At 49.1% G+C, this 21,129-nt stretch overlaps 3 protein-coding genes across 10 annotated transcripts; 2 read left to right on the top strand and 1 right to left on the bottom strand.

Moving 5' to 3' along the window:
* Positions 1-3,272: 3,272 nt before the first annotated feature.
* On the bottom strand, positions 3,273-8,502 carry gemin8 (gem (nuclear organelle) associated protein 8). 4 transcript variants are annotated; one of them, XM_061666959.1, is made up of 3 exons: positions 8,451-8,502; positions 5,808-6,120; positions 3,273-4,628 (listed from the first exon to the last, which is right to left on the bottom strand). In XM_061666959.1, exons 1-3 carry the CDS (start codon positions 8,493-8,495, stop codon positions 4,369-4,371), a joined length of 618 nt encoding a protein of 205 aa, XP_061522943.1. In that variant the 5' UTR covers positions 8,496-8,502; the 3' UTR covers positions 3,273-4,368. The 4 variants fall into 4 exon arrangements, with proteins under 4 accessions (XP_061522943.1, XP_061523107.1, XP_061523177.1 ...); XM_061667123.1 differs by having other exon boundaries at positions 8,210-8,495; XM_061667193.1 differs by having other exon boundaries at positions 8,439-8,490.
* A 96-nt stretch (positions 8,503-8,598) lies between these two features.
* On the top strand, positions 8,599-12,450 carry LOC133412373 (nectin-4-like). Of its 2 annotated transcripts, XM_061695497.1 has the most exons (6): positions 8,599-9,487; positions 9,565-9,654; positions 9,805-10,056; positions 10,391-10,726; positions 11,180-11,291; positions 12,064-12,450. In XM_061695497.1, exons 1-6 carry the CDS (start codon positions 9,373-9,375, stop codon positions 12,164-12,166), a joined length of 1,008 nt encoding a protein of 335 aa, XP_061551481.1. In that variant the 5' UTR covers positions 8,599-9,372; the 3' UTR covers positions 12,167-12,450. The 2 variants fall into 2 exon arrangements, with proteins under 2 accessions (XP_061551481.1, XP_061551490.1); XM_061695506.1 differs by lacking the exon at positions 12,064-12,450 and having other exon boundaries at positions 10,391-10,820; positions 11,180-11,260.
* Positions 12,369-20,809, top strand: LOC133412360 (OX-2 membrane glycoprotein-like). Of its 4 annotated transcripts, none has more exons than XM_061695467.1 (6): positions 12,369-12,450; positions 13,345-13,474; positions 14,312-14,635; positions 15,470-15,796; positions 17,514-17,801; positions 18,988-20,809. In XM_061695467.1, exons 2-6 carry the CDS (start codon positions 13,354-13,356, stop codon positions 19,143-19,145), a joined length of 1,218 nt encoding a protein of 405 aa, XP_061551451.1. In that variant the 5' UTR covers positions 12,369-12,450; positions 13,345-13,353; the 3' UTR covers positions 19,146-20,809. The 4 variants fall into 4 exon arrangements, with proteins under 4 accessions (XP_061551451.1, XP_061551441.1, XP_061551469.1 ...); XM_061695457.1 differs by lacking the exon at positions 12,369-12,450 and adding an exon at positions 12,822-12,906 and having other exon boundaries at positions 18,988-20,808; XM_061695485.1 differs by lacking the exon at positions 12,369-12,450 and adding an exon at positions 18,768-18,885 and having other exon boundaries at positions 12,999-13,474; positions 18,988-19,071.
* The last annotated feature ends 320 nt before the right edge of the window (positions 20,810-21,129 follow it).

Genomic DNA, 21,129 nt, shown 5'->3' with positions numbered 1-21,129 from the left:
CGTTGCCGAGTCGCCATGGCAACAAGTCCTCTCGACGACCACTATTCCGACACGCCAGAGTTAGCCGTCGGGCTGAGCTTAAATTTGCTCACGCACGAGACCAGAAAAAGACAAGCAGCCTACGCAACGCGGCGAGTTTTCAGGTTGCGCGGCGGAAAGCGGAGATGTGCTTTGTGGCTTCAAAAAAAAAAAAAAAAAAAAAGTAAAGAACACCGCAAATATTCAACAAACGGAACGTATGGCTCCGATTGGCTCCGAATTGAGAGCTTTGTTGTTGCAGACGCTGCTGAAGTGAATCCACAGATTTGTTTAACAAACACATTATACATCTGACAACGGTTGAAAAGATAGACCGTCAAAACCGGCGGAGCTAAAACTAGGCTTGCACCCAAAATGGATGCTCTGCTGGCGTGGCCGCTTTAGAGCGCCTCATTGTTGTAGCATAGACAGTTTTCCACCAACCGGCCCGGGAACTTTGAGTTCCTGGTAGCAAAAGGTTCCTGTGGCCCACGTGGTTTGTGTCTCCATCGCAGTTATTAGTTCAATGAGGCCGATGTCGCTCACGACACCTACTGACACCTACTGGATCTAAATAAAGGCTGCTTGTCAACGTATTTCACTCCTCGTACTCTTTTTCGGTGGCAACACGGGGGGAACTCAAGCTACCGGGGTAGCTAGGGAAGTTCCTGCAAGGTTCCTGCGGTGGGAAAGCCCCTAATCCCTTGAATGTGCCGGTGGGATAGATCACAGCCAACGGAGGCACGAAGCGGATATCTTCTCCATCTTGGTTTCGTGTGGTTACGGGAAGGCATAAGAAAGATTCCAGGCGAAGTAGCATCCATTTTTCCAGGTGGTAGAGGTCGTATTGGATTGACAGCTGACAGTGGAGTGGGGCGTGGTTTCTGCGCATTCAGAGGCCCCGCCCACGGCGTTCGAATCGAGAACGGTGGAATTGATAACGATTTTTATATACTTTTTTCACCATTCAAATTTGGCAGGGTTGTTACCAACACTCTTCTCTGTGGCGTAGCAAACTTCGAAGAAGACTTTCTTTTCACTTTGCGCTCATTGATGACTTTTGCGGTTCCAATTTGCCGTTATTACTATTCCTGCTCGGTGCCTGTCTGCCTCAGCATCCGTTTTGCAGCTACGGCGCGCCGCAGCCAATCCTCGCGAGAGGGGACGCGGTGGTCGTCGCGTGCCGCGTAGAGCGCAAAGGTTGCATTGACGAAGGGGTCAAACGGGCGATGGAGGGAATGCGGCCCGTCCAAGAAAGGCTCCTCATGGCAACAGTGACGGCGTGAAGAAACACAAGAAGTTTGCAAGGACCTTCTGTAGGAAGAGGCCCATCGCAAGAAATCATGTTGGCTACTTCTGAGGGCCATAAACAGTCTGGCTGCATTGTTGAAACCGGATGTTGCCAACGGGAGACAAGGACAGAGCTTGTGCGTTTCTACGTCTAAGCGAAATATATGCCGCCACACGGCAACGAAAATTCTATTCTGTGCTCGGAGCTGGCACAGCCCGTCGAATCCGCAGCCGAGCGAGCGGATCGTTCGTTGCAAATCCGATCGACACACGAGGCGCCGCTCGGTGGCTGCGTGCAAACACGCCATCGTCTCCTTGTGCGTGGGCGAGTATTTGAAGTGTCATTCAAATACTCACAAAGTAAATGGAGAATGGACGGAATTTCAACCAGAATTCTTCAAGAGCTTCAAATCCTGGCCGGCGGGATGCGACAAATTTCGAAGAGGAGACCTACTTGTGCACATGCGCACTCAGTGAGGAACAAAGTTAAGTCGTAACATTTTCCAAACTGTGATTACGAAGGGGGGTAGGGAGGGGGGGTGGACGACGACAGTGAAACGGTGAAAGCGAGCAGACCGTGTGAGGTTTCTTTTCCTTTAATCCTTTAAACTGATTAACAGAGATGCACAATAATCAGACGAGGCGTATTATGTAGAGCGTGCGCACAGGCGCAAAGCTTCCGACAGCCAACACAGCCAGTGACAAAGTCAAATGCAGAGAGCCTCCTCTGAAAATCACCTGATTTCTTGCGCCTTTGGTTTTTGAAAGAAAAAGATCTTTTCAGTCCCTTAGCCATCTTCTGTGCACGCCTGGAGAACTGGTCCCGAGAAGGAAATGTGGTGGAGAAGGGTTACGACGTCACTTCTGTTGGCGACTTCTTCCATTTGTGTGCAGCATAACAGCCAAATGCTGCTTCACCATTTTTGCTTTGTACTCTGCGCTCCACTATTTGACTCCGAGTCTGTCGATCTCAGAGCCCTACTGGGTTTATATTTCATAAGCATTTCATTCATGTATTCAGAACCTAAACCGTTTAGTGATTTATAGACCAGTAGCAGAACTTTCAAATCTATTGTAAAGCTGACTGGAAGCCAGTGTAAAGACTTTAGAATTGGAGTTATATGCTCCGACTTCTTCGTTCTGGTCAGAACCCGAGCTGCAGCTGTTTAATGCTCCTTTTGGGGAGTCCAGTCAGAAGACCATTACAATAGTCAAGTCTACTTGAGATAAAAGCATGGATGAGCTTCTCCTGGTCTGCTTGACACATGCGAGCCTTCACTCTGGATATGTTCGTCAGATGGTAGAACGCAGTTTTAGTCATTGAATTGAATTGAAGATGAAGCCTTACTGATTAAACTCAACTCATACATTCGGTAAGTCACCAAATTGCATAAGGATACAAAGAACATCCCCAGTAAGCCACTTTTAGAAACCCAAGCCACGGTCAGAGTGTTATGAAATAAATTCACAACCTTAGACCGACGAATAGCTTATGCACACACTCGTAACAATATCCACAGGAACATGTGCAAGTCAAGAGCAAGGTTTAGCTTGTTTCTCTACAACTACGGTACTACAGTTGAGAACATCCCCGCAATGAATTGTGGGTTCGCGTAATGCTTTTGGCTGACGGTATTGCCAGGATTATCAGTGCGAGGATTGGTGCGAATAGTTCAAGCAGCAAATCTGTTCACATCATTCAAGCAGAGCGCACCTGCCTTCAACAGGCATGTGCTTGTGTAGCTGTGTGGATGGCGACCTCAAGCGGACAGATTCAATACCTGCGCCTCGCTCAAGTATCACGCTTTGAATTGCATATGTGAAACGTAGAAACATATATAATCATATGATAAATCATTGCACGATACGTCGCCAATCCCCTCCAATACATTTTTGTATAATATAAAAGGAGGTATTAACTTTGTATTAGAGTGCACATTACTTTTATTATTAATACTCCAAAACTTTCAATTCCCACATGCCATAGTAAACATTTGCCCGTCAACATTTCACGAATGGAATATGCGAATTAAAAAAAATAAATACAATAGCAGACGGCACTATATGTGTCCATTAGGGTTTGAATTTCTACATTCAAGTATAATAATAAGCTATTTACAATTGCTTTTAATATATATGGATTTCGAATTGGGTGACACATTATCTCAGACAAATGGCAAAAACAACTTGCTTTCTTTTGTAAGTGTATAGAAATCACAGATGGAGGGGGCGCCATACTAACCCTCCCCAAGGGCACCACGTTGGGTGGGCAAAAGGGCAAACTGAAAGGAATACAGTGGTGCCTTGAGATACAAAAACGAAACTAATCCATTCCAAAAAGGTTGTCATTTCTAGTTAATGAGGGAAAATAGCACTCCATCCTATCGCACCTCAGAAAACATACATCGGTACAACACTAATAGTGGTCGTTCTGCACAGAGGATAAAGAATATATATATATATATATATATATTTATTTGTCTACAGGCTGGTGTTCAATCTGTTGCTGAAAGGCTTAAAGCACGGGAACGTAACACAACACTCAACACGATGTTTCCAAAAGCCGTCCACACGTTTGTTTTCTTCCAACTCACGAAGCACGCTGTAACGTTGTCCAACCGACGAAAATACACAAATGGTTGGACATTAGAACGGATCCAATGATAATAAATCACATTTATATTGTACTTTTCCTAATACTTAATGATTCTTTTGGTTCATCTCGATTTTAAGTAGCACTTACAATTCACAACACGGCAAAGGTGAACACATCAGGTTTTATTCAAACAGACACTTGAAAGTCAAAAGGCAGGTTGCAGCGTACGTGCCCGCCGAGAGAAATAAGAGAGAGATAAACGCTGCAACCATTGAAGGCAGCCGTGGGGGAGGGGTTCTCGTGGGGCTGAACAGATGGGGACCAGCTCGCTGGGGGGGGAAACAAAAAGGGGTGAGGACAAACAGACAAGGAGGCATTTGTTTCAATCCGTTCACATCGCCGCAAAGTTCAGAACCTCGCCCCGAAGTCTCTTGAACCACTTTCGCTTTTAAATCGAGCGAGCACTAAAGTTTGAGCGGGATGACGGGCCAGTACTTGGGCTGCTTGAGGTCACAGTTCCTGTCAAAGGTGAGCTGCATGGCCGCCTCCATGGCCAGGATCTTGGCCGCATCCTCGCCGTACAGCTTCTTCATCTCGGCCCCGCGCCTCTCGCCCGGCCGCTCGGCGGGCGGGGCCGCGCCGGCTCGGCGGGAGACGCTGCGCGGGTCCTGGTCGGCCGGGACGTAGGCGTCCTGCTGCTCGGCCTCCATTTGTTGCCGCTCCCCTGCGGGGACAGGAAGGTGACCGCAGCCAAACCCCGTTTAAAAACCTTTTGGAACACACTCATTTGAGGACAAACAAATTGAATGCATTCACAGTATAGTAAAGACTGTATCCGCATCAAGCACGTGCCTTTAAGAGGCGGGGTCGCCGAATCGTCGTGTGAGCTGTGGCTGACAGCAGCTCACTGTTTTTGGGACGTGGCGCTGAGACCCCCCCCCAACTGCCAATGATGGCCACAAGATGGCGGCAAGGCACGACCTTTCCATCAGGCAAGGCTAGGGCCGCACTAAACGAAGGCCCGAACCTCCCTCTAAACGGACTGTAAAGTCATTTCCGTGTTTTCTTTCGGAATACATGAAATATGTTGCAAGATATGTGCTGAAAATGTTTTCAGCATGGCAGGTTAATCGAAGGCTAAATATATTGATAGACAATATTGTCTGTATACATGTCACTCCACCGTCTATCTTCGAATATCCGTTGCATAAAGGCTTCTAACATTGCGACACTGATGGTCTTCGTTAATGCCGTTTTTCAGTGTTTGCTACCGCACAGCTGTGTTTCTTTTAAATACACAACACGTACAAACTATTCTCACGCCGATCGCCGGCATGGTGGAGCCCGTCCCAGCTATCTTCGGGCGAGAGGCGGGGTACACCCTGAACCGGTGGCACATATAAAAAAACAAAAAAAAAACAACGACCATTCACACCCACACTCAAACCGACGAGCAATTTAGAGTCGACCGCGCATGTTTTTGGGATGTGGGAAGAAACCGGAGTGCCCGGAGAAAAGCCAGCCAGGCACGGGGAGAACATGCACACTCCGAACAGGCGGGGCCGGGATTTGAACCCCGGTCCCGAGAACTGTGAGGCAGATGTGCTGACCAGTCGATCGCCGTGCCGGCGTACACAAGTATATTTTATTTATTTTCATTTAGACACATTGCAGAATTTCAGCCTGTCAACTGTAAATATTCTCAGATTTCTGACAAATTATCTTTGTGTTGAATCCAAATAATAATTTCCATTCCTCGAATAAAGGAATGGAAATTAAAGAATGTTTTTAACCGATTAACCGACAGATTAATCGATGACTAAAATAATTGTTCATGAAAGCCCGAGTTGAAACACCTCGACAATGATGCTATTAAAGACGACCAGTGAAAAACTCCACTTACTTAACTCCCGTCTGTGTTTCTCAGTCTGGGCAAAAAACTCCCGAAGCTCGTCGCTGATCTCCATGTTACTGACGTCGCACTCGATCTCGTCGTCCGAACTACTCGCCCCTTCTTCGCCGTCCCTTTCGTCCGGGCGCCAGTCCGCATAGCGCTCTCGGCTGCCGGGACGCCAGACGGGGCCGTGAGCGGCCCGGCAGGCCTTCCGGTAGGCTCGCCAGTGCCGCTGGTGCCAGGCCGCGGCCTGCCGGTAGTGCCGCCAGTATCGACTGTAGACGGGGCTGCAAAACCGGGACATTTGAGCGCCAACGTCCTCCTGCCGAGGAGGGGAAGTTGAGGTCAACACAGTTTACAAGCAGACAGAGGTGGGAAGTAACGAAGTACAAATACTTTGTTACTAAACATCAGTGGATTTTGCATTTGTACTTTACTTTTTCTGGACGACTTTTCACTCGTGCTCGCTCCATTTGAAAACCGATGTCGGTACTTTCTACTCCTTACTTTGTCAAAATAGACCTGCTGCTTTTTTCAAATGCCACGGATGACAACATGACAAAAATGTGACGCAGGGATCGTGAACAATGACGCCGACGCAGCAGATTCGGGGAACCAAGATATCGCCCACCCGCGCCCTTATTTCAGACTCGAAGACAAATGAGGTCTTTCGCGACGGCACGAGGTCAGACTACTGCCACCAAATTTGCCCGCATCTCGGACACCGGCAAAGCGGCACCGCACGACGTGTTACGATACCAACGTATCCTGCCTTTTACGATCATCGGGCTACTTCTTGTCAAGTCAGGCGAGACCGGAAAATGTGTCCGATATTGTAGATCAGTGACAGTTAAAAAGTGTGTTATACTTTTGCACTTTGGCACATTTCCTTCAGTCTGTAATTTTGACTTTGTAAAAAGGAGTTGAATCAGTACTTCTACTTTAAGTGCAGTGCGAGTACTTTTGCCACGTCTGCATTCCAAACTATGAAACGATATAATCCCGCAATTTCATTGCAGGACTTGAGTCCAATTTACAACATGCACATGAAATATCCTAATTTAATTTAGAAAGGGATTTAAGATTAAGAGTGCAGTTGAATGTCAGCACTTCATCAAAGTGCAGCAGGGTTTAGTTAAGCGGGGAAGGGGAATCTTAATCTGCCCCCCCCACACACACACATTTTGCAGCCATTAAAACAATCCAGTTGCCTTCGAACTCCGTTTTTCCAAACTGCTCTTAAACACATCGTGACGTGGCCGCGCCGATGACCCCGATTCGCACAGACAGCAAATGAGACAGACGAGGGGTCGTGTGGAGTTAGTCGCCGATTGTCATTTTGATTAACTCTTTCAGACGATGAGCATTAAATGAGCCCGAAAGTCAAAATGCTCATCCGTGAGGCTGCTCCGGCTCGCTTTCCCCCTTCAGTTTCCTTGTGTTGAGACAAATATTTTGGGGGTAAAGAGCAGCTCTTTTTCCCGGCTAAGACTTTGAGCTGACGCTTTCAGCCTTCGTCGGAGCCGTCAGCGCTTCCTGCGGTCACGTGTCTCACAACAGAAGAAACTTTCAAAGCCAAATTCCCCAACATGATGGTGCCTGCCGCCGAAGAATGGCGTGGCAGGTGTGCGTATGCCCCCTGGCCTTCTTATTTCTATGGCCTCATTTATCCATCTTTTGACTTGATTGGTCTCTGATGTGATCATTTTCCCCTTTTCTCAATCCAAGACATGGTTGTGTCCATTTTGTGTGCAATAAACCCGCTGACAAGAATTACGTTTTTGTGTGTGTTGCCACCGGACTTTGAATTATTTGTCTTGAGTTTTTTGGTCCCAACGAAGAGGAGCAGTTCAATGCGAGAGGATGATCATTACACTGGGGAGCAATTTGAAAAAAAATTGCTGTTGACTTCGATTTTTACGCTGATTAAAACTAAAATTGGCACGCTGATTCCCAAATTTTTTAGCACATCAAGTTTTTTCTCCTCCACATCAGCAAAATCCCATCGATTAGCTGTCGTTAGACTTGCCAGCTGCGTGGCAACTTGTTTGTGCGGTCACCATCGAGACAGTAGCTCAGTACTGTCAAGAGCTGCAAACAGAAAGCTCGCATAGTAGGAATTAAGAGCATTTGTGCTGCCTTTTTCTCTTAACCTTGTAACCATGGGCATACCGTTGTAAGTTCCATTTTGGTTTATGCGTTGTTGTTTTTTTGTTTGTTTTCAAAACGTCTAACTATTCCATCCTAGTGCTTTATTTACATTTGCTCCAAAAACTTGACGAGATAGAGAAAAAGTGAGATTAGTTCAAAGGAGTTGCCGGACCTAAAGTCAATAAAAAATGGCGTTCCCCAGTGATCTGCCCATCAACTTCTGAAACCAAAGCGACGCGCCAGTCGCTGCTCTTCCTTACCATGCGTGCTCTTCAGTGCCTCACAGCAGACAACGGCACGACCCGAGGAGGAATTTGGTAGAAAACCGAGCCGAAAAAGCCAGCTAGCGTGGCTAACGCTACCGAACACAGTGACAACCAGGCTACTTGTTTGCAGTGAACGCTCGCATGTTCCAAACGGAGACGCATTCACCCCTTAAACTCCAAATAAACCACGGCGACATGCGGAAGGTAACACTTTGCTGAATACCTCACAGCTGACCTTTATATATGGATTTGAGTTCGACGCGTCTCCGTTTGAATACATTTCCCAGCAGCCTTTGCGGCTAAGCAACGGGATCATAATTTATTTAGCGCCTCCCAGAGGCTGTTACGCGAACAACAATATAAACGCAAGACTACTATGTAACACCACAGATCCGTGAGCTTGATACGACAGGCCCATTTGTAGCTCCGTGCCCACGGCGACGCTAAGCTAGGACTGAGGTCAAAGCCGGCAAGCGTATTGCATGGGTGTGGACGACAAGATAACCGAAAGACCAAGGATTACGAAAAAAATGTTACGTATTGATAGCACACGCTTTGGCGTTGACAAAACAGTAACTCTCATGAGAATCGATTGGGAAATGAGCAAGTGACTACTTCATTTCAATGCCCATGGATTGCCTACTATGGGAACGCCGCCCTTTCCAACATGGTCGCCACGTAGGCACGTCGGTTATTCGGAGCGCTGGCAGATCTTTCGCGTCAACGTTCCAGTTATTATCTTTGATAAACTTGTAGAATATTGTAACTCAACAAAACGCCCGCAGCGCTTAATTTCCCATTTTGTTTCCCATTAGCTGAGTTGTTGCTCAGAGGGGAAGCTCGTGTCGATGTCGTCCATTTTCCCAGCACAATACTCTACTTAAGTGTACTTTATTCCAAACGCGATGAAGACAGCGGGACACGTTTGACCAAATATTTGCGTCGTGCTTGAAGCCTTTTCAGCGCTCTTGTCAGAGGAAACGCAAAGGGACGATAAATAAATTCGAAATAAAAGACGCAGGAATTCACACAGTCCCAGCGCACCCTCATAATCCCCATATGAGCACGATTGTACATTTCAGTAGAATAAATGCTGTTTACGTGTGGCTCCAACCCCATCATTAACCACGGTCGTGTGTTGATTATATCATGATGTAATGCGTCACATGCTGCGCCGCAGCTGTCAATTGAAAAGCGGCAGAAACGAAACCGAAAAAGATCTTCTCAACAAGATGCTGCAGCAGCTGCTCCTCGTCACTTTGCTCTTTCAGGGTGAGTCGCGAGCGCAAGCGGGAGCTCGACGTTGCGCTTCTCCGCCCTCCCGCAACTACCAACATTTTGTGTTGCAGCCGGCAGCCCGCAGATGAGCGCCTTTGGGGACACATCGGCAGAGTATGGCGAGGATGCACACTTCAAGTGCGAGCTGCACGACCAGAAAGGTTCAGTTGGCCAAATTTCACGTCGCTTCAAACTGAATGTGAAAGTACATCCTTTGCATTGTCATCGCGCATCAACAATTCTTACGTTCGCCTCCAGTGTCACGCCAATGCGTTCAATTTCAAATGAGACCATTCGGATTTCGCCTTCAGGCGTGCAGCAGGTCACGTGGCAGAGGCGCCTGCGGGATCATTCCGTTGAGAACTTGGCGTCCTACAGCAGGAGGTTCGGACAGCACGTCAACGAGCCTTACCGGGAGAAGGCGGTTCTCACTGAGACGTCGCTCAGCTCGGCGTCCCTCACCCTAAAGAATGTCACGTGGGCAGATGAATTTTGTTACATCTGCATCTTCAACATCTACCCGGGAGAGTCCAAAAGAAAGCAGATCTGCCTCACCGTGCACGGTAAAACCCATGACCTCGTGTGTCGATAGATCATCCGACGATTGTTCGTTTCCGCCCCGCCATTAAGGGTCTGGCGTGTCTGCGTGCCCCAGTCAGATTCACCAAAATCCCGCGGTCCCAGTTGGGCGCAGGTTTCGGCAGACGTTCTGGCACCAAAAAGTCCCGAGGCTCACACTCGCTGCGCTGATATGCCGAATCGCCTATTTGGTCTGCCGGATAGGCGATTGAAAGACAATCGAGACGCGCACGTTTCTACGCTGAAGCCGTCGACGGAAATGGAGGCCCTTCGTGGGCAATTTGTCGTTTGACCCGTGTGACTCTGCCAATTTTGCAGGAATATCTGAAGTGAAAGCAAAGGTGTACCATCCCGGCAGCGGGCTCGCGGACGGGAGTGCCTCGGTTGTGTTCAGCTGCTCTGCCACGGGGAAACCGGCACCCGCCATCCGCTGGCGCTTCACGCCCGACGCCGCCGATTTGCAGCAGCCGGCGGCCACCGCGCTCGCCAACGACGACGGCACGTTCACCAGCGCTCAGAATGTCACGCTGCGTGTGTCGCAGAGCTGGCGGGGCCACGCGGACTGCGCGGTGCGGAGCGGGAGTCGGGCGGAGAGGACGGAGAGGGTCCCGTTTGCCTGGAATGCCGGCTCGGAGAACGAGGCGGGGGAGACCGGTATGTGTGTCGCTAAGGCCGGAACAACCCGCAGGGTCCGAGTGCCCGCTTCCGACGATCGCATCCAAAAGTGGCGCCTTTGACTTACGAGCGGGTATGTCGCCAGCCGTCGCTGTGACTTCTCAAAACCCCCCCCAAAAAAACACGGATAGGCGTGTTTCCGTGGTGTCGGTGAGTCGATTTCTAATCGAAGCTGTCAGTGGATGGTGGGTGCAATTTGCGGACATCTAATCCCGTGTCCTGCATATCTGGGGGGGGGGGGGGGGGGGGGGGGGGGTGACTGTGACACAGAATGAAAGCGAAAGGGGATGACATTTCAAATGTTGACTTTCTCTTTCACATTCCTGATCAAAAAGACCAAATGAACAGCTGTGTTTGTTTTGTTTTAATTAAAAGTGAGAAAAGGTCAACATACTTGTGCTCGCCTTTTTAAAATGTTTTTTATTTGGGCAGGTGGAGGACTGTCTTCGACAGGGCAAATTATTCTCATGGTGCTCGCTGTGCTCGGCGTGACGGCGCTCGTATTCCTCGGCGTCGTCAGAAGACTGACGAGGACACGGAAGAGGTGAGCGTATTACAGTTCGATCGGAAATAGGATCGTGAAAGTCGCACCGCCGAAACGGTAGCGGCGACACCGTGATCTTTCGACATCGGATGCAACGTGACGTCCGTCCCAAATAGCGATTGGATATGCGGACGCCCTGAACAGCGAGCCTTTGAACAGCGGGCCGGTGCTTTTCCGCGAGACGGCACGTCGCACTCAATGATGAAGATTTAACGTTAAACCGCTTTTCACCGTTTCAGTTGTCACGATTTTGCGTCGTGCGCCTCGCTAACGAGCTCTGCATAAACCCCCCCAAATTCCTCTTCCGTTTGGAGAGTCCGCTGGCGCGATGGGTTTAGAGTGCCTCGTTGTCGGCCCCGAGTGCGCGCACATCACGGAAAGACGGCAGAAGAGTGAGATATTTGAGTTGTGTTGCTTCCTTTAAAGTCAGATTAGACGGCCGGCAGGCGGACGGGGATCTCACGCTAGTGTGACCGCTTTCGAGCGCCCCGTGGTGGGGAACGTGTAGGTACATTGTGCGGTATTTGATTGACAGGTGACTATTTATTATTATTTTTTCCCCCCAATTTTGAAGCCTCATTTCATATTATGATTTTATTTATTTTTAAATCAAATTTGGCAGGCGTGCTGACAACGCCTCTCTGTGGTTTGTGACAAATTTAGAAGACGTTTATTTTTGACTTTACAGTGACCTTTTGTAATTGCAATTGAAACAAGAACATCAAGACTAACTGCACTGATTGTTCCCTGTTTTGTTTTGTCTTGCGAGCAGGGAGAACATTTCCGAAGTCGGAAGGGACTCCGGCGCGTCTGATGGCCCGACTTCCCGACGGGATCATCTCCATTCACCAACTTTGCTCGCACCCGAACCCTAACAGCACTTCACGTAGCCTTGTATGAAGCTTTAAGTTGCAGAAGGTTTCTTGGTAGTATCGGTTGCTTTTCTGTTACAAAAGGAAAGGACTTTGGGGGCTTGAGGTTCTCCGTTTGTCTTTTGAAAAAGCGGAAAGTGCTTTCATTTGTCTTGTTTAGGATAAGCCAAGACGAACGAGCGGAAGTTTTCAACTCCAGGAGCGAAGGTCCAACGGAGACTTTAGCGCCACGTGGTGGACGTTTCAGTATATTGCACAGAAAGTGAACAGAAGGACGAAGACGAAATGTTTGTAAATTTCTTTATAGTTGTATGGAAATGGCTTTGCGTTTTTTTCCACTTCAGCACCTCTGGCAATCATTTTGTGTTTGCGTACTGTTGCCCTGTGCGTTTAATTTATTTTGTTATTTATTTTCTCACTTTTAGCAATTTTGTTCTGCAAATTCAATGCAAGGTCTTATTTTGGCCCCGATTGTAATTGTGCGAATCATAAAACACGTTGATCGCATCCGATTTGCGTTTGAATCGATAATTCGAAGCGGCGGAACGTGCGCTCGAACGGCCGCAATACGCGCCAGTGGCCGCCGGAGGTCGCTGTTTCCTCGTCTGGAGCGAGTCCCCGGGAGGGGGGGGGGGACGCAACTTCCATCACTCGTTGCTCTCCGCTCGAGGGCGTCACCTGCAAAATTCCTCACTCCCCGCGCTCGCCGACAGTCACTTCACGCTGCCGTCTGACCGCTGTGGGTGAGTTTCATCTGCAGCCTTTTTTTATGTCCGTTAATCCTGCTGAGGAAAACCTTTGGTTCTTAACAATATACTAATACGAAATACTCCTCTTGAATCAGTAAGTGTCCATGTATGTATGGATTCCGTCACTTCCTGTTGAGTAATAATCAATAATCAAGTGTCCTATGCGTTGAGTGTAAGAAGTGGCGTCCCTTTTATTACTTTACAGGTTTACAAATAATTTGTAGTGCAACAATAAGTCACTTTTCACGATCAGTAATCACTATTATCAGAAAGGTTTCTACAAAACTGTGTATTAAATAAAATGACAAACAAGAACGATACTGAAACAAAATCAATTGAATGTGGAATAATTGAGTCTTCAAACTGTGCCATGTAATTGAATATCCTCCCCCCCCCCCAAATGTGCATTTCTTCCATGTGTTTGTCCTGCAGCAAAACAAAATGAAGTGGGGCGTTGCTTTCTGGAGCCGGTGGCGAGATTTTGCCGAGTTGCCGATCTCGCTGTGGTTGGACACGTTTGCGCTTCTCCTGCTCTGGATCGGAGGACCGTCCGGCGCGCGAGGTGAGTTTCTCGGAAGGCCGATAATGCACAACGGGGAACTGCGCGAAACCGAAATCGAGCCGATCGACGGCCACGAGGATTGTCGCATTCCTCACGGTCACCCGAGTTTCCAAATAAGGTAACCGCCAAAGAAACACAAAGACTGGCAAAGGCATGAAGGTGAGTCACTGCTGGCAGTGTGGGCCTGCTTTGCTTTTCTAACGTCTGGTGTGTCGACTTATTGTCTTCATCCTGTGTGTGTGTGTGTGTGTGTGTGTTGTTATTGTTGTTTTTAACCCTTTACGGGTATGCGCGTGGGATGAAGGAAACCCGCGCACATTCAAACCCCCAAACTTCACAAGTGCGAGGCACTTTGCTGCCGACAGATAAACGCTAATAGATATTCCAACTTTTTTTTTCTGATCAAACTTTGTCGTCGAAACCTTTTCGCGAGTTGCCGTCGAGCGTTCCACGTATTGAGTTCTGCTCGACGTATTCTGGGACGGCGAAGGGACTGCGGCTGAAAACTAGGGTGCGTTTACTTAGATGAAAATGAAATGACCATTCATGTACGTCGTCCCTTGTCCAAAATCAAGAATTTGGTTCAGACTGAGGCTCGTTTGGGCCAATTTCCTAGTACGAGTCCTGGAATTCGCCCAAAATGTTCAACGACATCCACGATGTTTTTTTTTTTTTTTGTGCATTCTGTTATGACAGACGTGAATTTGAGGTTTCGTTCGGGCAAAACTGTTGTGGGCGCTTCATTGTTTCCCCCCAACCTACCGGCGGGCTCAAATATTCAACAGGAATATGAGGACGAGGACGACACTGACGTTGGGTAACATCGCGTCCTCGCAGGTGAGGTGGCGTCACGTGCCAGCGTGAGGGCCGAGGCGGGCCGACCCCTCCTCTTGGGCTGCAACGTCACCACGGCAACGGGCGACAGCGTCCATCAAGTGCGCTGGCTGGACGGACGCGACGAGCTGCTGCTGGCGTACCGGCACGCCACGCCGATCCGCGTCAGCCACCGAGCGCCCGGCGTGCGGCTGGTCTCCTGGCGCCGGGACTCCAGCTACATCGCCATCGCCGAGGCGCGCCCGCAGGACGAGGGCTGCTACCGCTGCATCTTCGACGTCTTTCCCGCGGGCTCGCAACAAGGCAGCACGTGCGTCAGCGTGACCGGTGAGTTCGGCCTTCTCCGACCTTCGCGCGCCAGCGGAACGAAGAAGAGCAGGCGTAAAGTCGACCGATGGTCGAGCTCTCGGTTGAGAGATTCGCAGAAGCCAGATATTCCCCATCCACGGCCGATGTGAGAGAAATGTTGGCCGTCTTTGTCTGCAATTCGGATTTTCTAATCAGAAAGAAAGTCAGGTGAATTTTTTCAGCCGTTATCGTTGGCTAATTCGGCATTTCGTTAGCCTAGCAACGTAATTGCCAGTCATGATTAGCTTACATTTACAATATCAATAAACAACACCAATATTCTTGCTAAAAATGGTTTCTCTTTCTGTTTTTTTGGTTTTCTTGATATCTGTGCAGATTTTCACGGATGTCGGTGATTCTCAAAGTGCGGTACGAGTCCCGCTTGTGCACCGGCGTTGTCTGTCGTGCCGCGCGAACGTGCCACTGCATTAAACGCGTTGAAAGCCGACAACATTGGAAAGACGCCGCACATTCAAACATAGTGGGAGGAAGCTTGTCGCTACGCAGCAGCTTATCTCAACTTTTGAAGTCCAAGTGCAGTCGAATTGAACTCGAGCACTTTAGCGCATGCGCACTTTAGGGCACGGAACCTCGGCCTCTATGTTTTTGAAAAGATGCAAGCTTGTGTGTTGAAAGGACGGAACGGCGGGCCACCCGCTCGGCGGGCTCGCTGCCAGCGAGCACGCGCGGTTTGAGCCCCGGCCTCCTCCTCGTTAAAGCGGCTCCCGAGGCTTCTTACTGCACGTTCGGGTCCCGGCAGATGTGAGCAGAAAGCGTTGCGATCGTAACGGCCCCAAATGTGCTTCGTTCCAGCCAGGGCGCGTCACGACGGCGACGAGAAAGCCCAGCGCGGCGAGCCGGCCGCCCTGTCCTGCCGGTACGGCCTGCCCGATCGGGTGCTCCAGGTTCTGTGGAAGAAGACGGCGGAAGGGGGCGGCGGCGTCACGGTGGCCTCCTACTCCCCAGGCCACTACGACGTAGAGGAGACGCTGCGGGGTCGTCTGAGCCTGAGCCCGAGTCTCGGCCGCACCCGGCTGGCTTTCCGGGCCGTCGGCGTAGAGGACGAGGCGTGCTACACGTGCGAGTTCCACACGTTCCCCGACGGCACCAGGAGCGCCACCGCTTGCCTCTCTGTTTATGGTCAGTTCGGGCAAAAGTGCTCAATCGCACAGATTGTGAGGTGATTTACAAGGTCACCTGTAGGAGAAGAAGCCAATGATATCGATGACTCTACAACACGCTAAACATTTTCAAGGATGTCCGTTTCCGTGCCTATCTGTGACTCTTCCAGTCCATTGCAACCTGCTGCTCAGTGGCCACTTTCCTCTGAGAACACGTTGGGAGCCTCGCGGTGGCGAGCTACGGTCGATCGTTTGGCACCGTCTCAGTCTCGATGTCAAAATGTGAACAACGTGACCGAGAGGACCGTTTTAAAACCAATTGCAATTTAAGCCGGACATTGATTGGTCGAGTCACCCATCAAACAGCCGTTGTGCACTTTGCCCTTCAGCTCTTAACGCCCAAAAGTACGGAAACGTCGAACGGTTGGACCTTCGAATGTGCATTCAACAAAAGTTCAAATGAAGTTCGCATGTAAAGGTGACAGCGCATTTTAGGTCCATCCGTTTTCCGAGCCGCTTCTCCTCACAAGGGTGGCGGGCGTGCCGGCGCCCGTCCCGGCTGTCATGGGGCGGGAGGCGGGAGGCACACCCCGAAACCGGTCGCTGGCCAATCGCGGGGCACGTAGAAACAAACAACCATCGTCAATGCACAACGAAAACTGTTACAGGTGCAAAGTCTTTGGGTTTTGCTTCTTATCCGTTTGAATGTCCAGATGTCCAAAGGCCTTTGGCCTGTGCTCTACAGTACATGAGATGTAAGTGGGCAGCACTTTGAGAAGGGAAGTTCATGCTCGAGCAGCCCTTTTATCGCTCAGGAAGGGGAAACGAGTGTATAAATAAATCACAATCTCCTCTGAGCGACGCCACAGCTTCCAAAACAACTTTTTTGGGGTGGGGGTAAGAGGTGATTGTTTGTGTGTAGTTTTGGAATGAAAAGAGATCATATTTTGTGTTGTTTTTATTTGTTGATCGAGTTTCCAAGCAGGCGATGCGGTGAAATGGTGGCTCCTTCTTTTGCTCGGGGTTCCTTTCAGTTTGCATGTTGCATGTTCTCTGGGGGCTTTGCCTGGTGGCTTTTGGTTTGTCTTTGGGGGGGGGGGGAAAAAAGGCCAATTAAAAGCTGGGATATGAGGCGAAGGCGACCTTTGCAAAAATGTGGGGCTTGGAAGCACAAACCTCGGGTCAAAAGTTTCCAACGTGGCTAAATCACTGCTCGAAATGAGCACCACGTCTTTGGCAATGTTCAGGACGAACGACTTTGTGATGGCGTCCTTTCTTGTTATGCGCAAAACAAGGTGGAAAAAAATCTGCTCCTGTTTCTCAGCGGGGATTCAAAAGTCACTGTTCGCTTTTTTCGGAAAATTGTGGCTACAGGGGTCGGAACGATCACGAAGTTGGCAAAACCGACTGCGCTTTTGGAAACTCGCGCCACTCTGTTTGCAGCCGTGTCGTTAGCGCAAGCAGGGCATGTCGGCTAGCGACGATGAATTGAATTCAATTGAATTTGGTTCTGTTCCTTTCTATGAAACGGGCCATTCATATTTGGGTTTCTCCGCCGCAAGAGGTCCCTTGACCCCAAATGTTTGAGAAGGTTCTGTGACGACCAAAAATCTCCATAAGTGTCAACAACAGAGCGTTCAGCTGAGACAAATTCGAGCCATCCTTGTGATCTGGCACTGTATATGTGGACAAATGGCTGTTTCTTATCTGAAGCAGTTCCTAATTTTCTCCGGCAGTTTTACCCGAGGTGACGGTGGCCCACGCGAGCTCGTCTTCAGGCGTCACCGCGGCCAACTGCACCACGCGATCACGGCCCGCGGCGCAGATCACTTGGAGCATCGGCGGGGACGACCAAAGTCTCGACACGTCGTTTGTTTCACGCTACGCCGACGGTGACGGCATAACCACGGTGACGAGCACGCTGGTCCTCGCGTCGGGCACGCTCACCGAGCGCTCGGTCCGGTGCGTCGTACGCCATCGGGGACTGGAAAAACCTCTCTACGTGGCCCTCCACAACACACGCGGTGAGATGTCCAGAGTCCTCCTTTTAAATCGGTTTCGTTATTGGTTGCGTGACTGCTTTTAGCTCGTCAGCGCAATTGTTTATTTCAAACTCATGGTTCATAAAAGGATTCTCATGTTGCGACGAGAGGCGCTAGCCACCGGCTAGCTCGCGAGCTAACAGGCCCTGGAGTCGTCCGTGGCGTCACCTCCTCACTTTGGGAATTTTAAGAATGACGCCGAGCTCTTCTGTAAGTCGTGGCAACCAGGGAAGATGCATTTTCAGGGCGTTAGCTTAGCTAGCTAGCTAACTGCACAGCGTATTGGTAGAAATGGGCCTGGTAATACTAACTTAAGTTGCAGGATAACCACTGATACAAACAAAGGCGCTTCAGTTCTGAAATAATGGAGCAAGGGCGACTCACGCTGGATGCCCAAGTGTGACACTGGGCGTCGTTTCAGCCATGCCCCCCCCCCCCCCCCCCCCCCCCCCCAAAAAAAAACCAAACAAACAAACCAAGATTGAAATAGTGAAAACCAATTTAACGCCACATCTCCACAATTCAGTACTCTGTATTCTTTAGTCTTTTTTACACGTATTCAGCAATTATCTTCAAACACCTTTTATGTATTTAGAAACACATTTCCTATCTTCACTTTCATCTTAAACCAGTAAGTTGAAGTACGGTAATGATATTATTGGCCAATATACAGTATCTAAACTATTAGGATGTCTTAAACTTCTTAAAGTGAAGCATTCCAATTTAACACAGCTTCCATCATCATCATCATGTGGAATAATTGAACATCTGAGTATCAACAAAAAGCCTTTTCGCACTCCAAACAACTCTGACCGGAGTCGCCGTCATGGTCTTTGCTTTGAGGAGTAATTCTGGCGGGGCGGGGGTCTGTGACCGCATTCGATGTTTCATTTGTGTCTTACCTGCTGGTCATTCGGGAGTGGAACTGGGTGTGTTTCTGCGCCGCAGTGAGTCCCGTCCAGACGGTCGTCATCTTGCTGTGCAGCTCGGTTGCAGTCCTGATCCTCCTCGGCTTGTGTGTCTACCTCCGCCGTAAATTCTCCGCTTAGAAAATGGCTCCCGGCAGGCATGGAAAAACATCCCTTCTGACAAAGACAAAGTTTATTTGGACAAGGTCGGCAAAGGTCGTTGGCAAGGCCAAGGTTTCAAAGCTACTTTCCACACACAGGCGTTGGCGTGGGTGCGTCAAAGCGTGTCGGCGTCCTCCTCCTCCTCCTCATCATCATCATCATCGTCGTCATCATTCCTGTTCACTTGTGCGGAAAGTGTGACGTTGGCATTGTGAGGCTCCGTTCGATCTTCTGCCTTTATAAAAGCCTTCACTGAAATACTTCGTCATACTCGGTTATGTATTGAATGATGTATTTTAACCTTTTTCAAATGTTATTTGATACCGTTGTTAGATGTCTTTATATTTACCACCGATGTCGGGATTGTGAGCTTTTTCCCGGCCGATTGGCTCGTGAGAAGCCGTTTGACTGCCTCATATTGAGGGTACGTTTGAAACACCCACTTGCATCCTTCTTGGCCCGAAGAAGGGCGATGAAGAATCAAAAGGAATTACAGTAACGTTGATGCCCACGCCATGCACAGTTTGGAATTTCGCCCAACTTTAAGGGAATCTACAGTACGTTTATACACAATTGCCCCAAGCTTGAGTTCACGGTCTCGCATCACCCATCAGCATTCCAGCATTAGGTTATTTTCGTTCCGCATTTCTGAATTGGAATAACCACCCACGACACGTTTCCCACCAATGAGTTGGTAACGAGACTGGCCGAAGTTCCGGAGCGAAAGAACCACTTTGGCGCGGCGGCAGAAGCGCTGGCTTGTCAAAGCCACGTGGTAAGCAGAGCTGCAGTGGTAGCGGCATTAGCTTCCGATCGGAACGTTCTAATAATGTTCGGCTAAGTTGTCGACGCGGTGACCGTGTACCGAGACATTCTTGACAAAAATCTGCTGGCACCTTTGAGGATGATGAAAATGAAACGAGGGTGGACATTTCAGCAGGATAACGATCCAAAACATACTGCCCAGGAAACTCTCGATTGGTTTCAAAGAAGAAAAACAATAAAGCTGCTAGAATGGGCCAGCCAATCACCTGACTTGTGTCCAATGGAAAATCTATGGAAAGAACTGAAAGCCTCACGGAACCGTCAGGATTCGAAGACTCCTTGTGCGGAGGAATGGGCCACAATCCCACCAGCGCGATGCATGCGACTAGTTTCTCCATACAGGAGGCGTCTTGAAGCTGTCATTGCAAACAAAGGCTTTTGTACAAAGTATTACCAGTAGTAAATTCCAGTTGGGGTGTTCAATACGTTCCCCCCTGTGTCATTTCACATTATTAACACACAACTTCTTATTTGTTCTACTTTCTTTGTACGTATGGACTACACTTGGGTTGTTCCCGACCTCTGGTGAAATGTTCGTGTCAATTGCACCTTTACAAATATATTTAATGAGAAAAATGGTGACGTCTTAAATTCTTATTTCAGCTGCTGTGTGGCTAGAATTGTTGTTTTTCTTCCTTTGGGAATTTTCATGAAAGCATATCGCAGATGTTTTGCTCAGAAACCTGGTAACTAGTTTAAATTGAGATTTAAAAAAAAAAAAAAACCCGTCTCCTTTAATATTGCCTCGGCAGTCGTCGTAACAGTGCCGCAAATCATCCGTGTCTCCGTTATTCCCTATTGGAGAATTGCCAGCCGATCGGGAGGCTGACCGGCGTCCCGAACGGGTCTTGCTCAACCTTCGGAGGTTCGACTTGAATTTGATAACGTCGAGGGTCCCAAGTCACTCAGCTGAACGAAATGTTGAGTTGCAATAACACCAACCAATTAAAAATCAGTGCACAAATGTCTTTGCCTGCGCATGTTCTTGTCCCGTTGTCCTCCTTTGCTGCTCCTGAACAGAATAGCAAGAGTGGGGATGGTTTACAGTTCGGGCAGAAGGACACGTCTGTCCTCTGCGGTCGGGAGGAGGCCGTGACAAAAATACTTCCCTGAGTCCTCCCACACATGGAAACAGTGCCACACCCAACTTACGGTAAAACTCCAGGCTTTGCGTGTAAAACATGTTGTCCAAAGTAATTCCTTATGGAGCCAACTCAACCAACTGCATGAAAAAGCTGAGGTTGGCCCAGCGACTCGTTTGTTTTATTGGAGACTCGAGGCTGGCAAAACAGAAGAGTGACCACGTGAACGCTTTGAATGTTTGTTGGTTTGGCACCTTTCGGGGCCGGCAGGATGCGCAAGGGAGGAACCGCATCCGGCCGCCGTAACGGGCACAACTGAGGAATGGCGCACAG

Source organism: Phycodurus eques, chromosome 1, assembly GCF_024500275.1.
Source record: "Phycodurus eques isolate BA_2022a chromosome 1, UOR_Pequ_1.1, whole genome shotgun sequence".
Taxonomy (NCBI): domain Eukaryota; kingdom Metazoa; phylum Chordata; class Actinopteri; order Syngnathiformes; family Syngnathidae; genus Phycodurus; species Phycodurus eques.
Note: the sequence above shows the minus strand (reverse complement) of the source record. Positions and strands in the feature narration are given on the sequence as shown.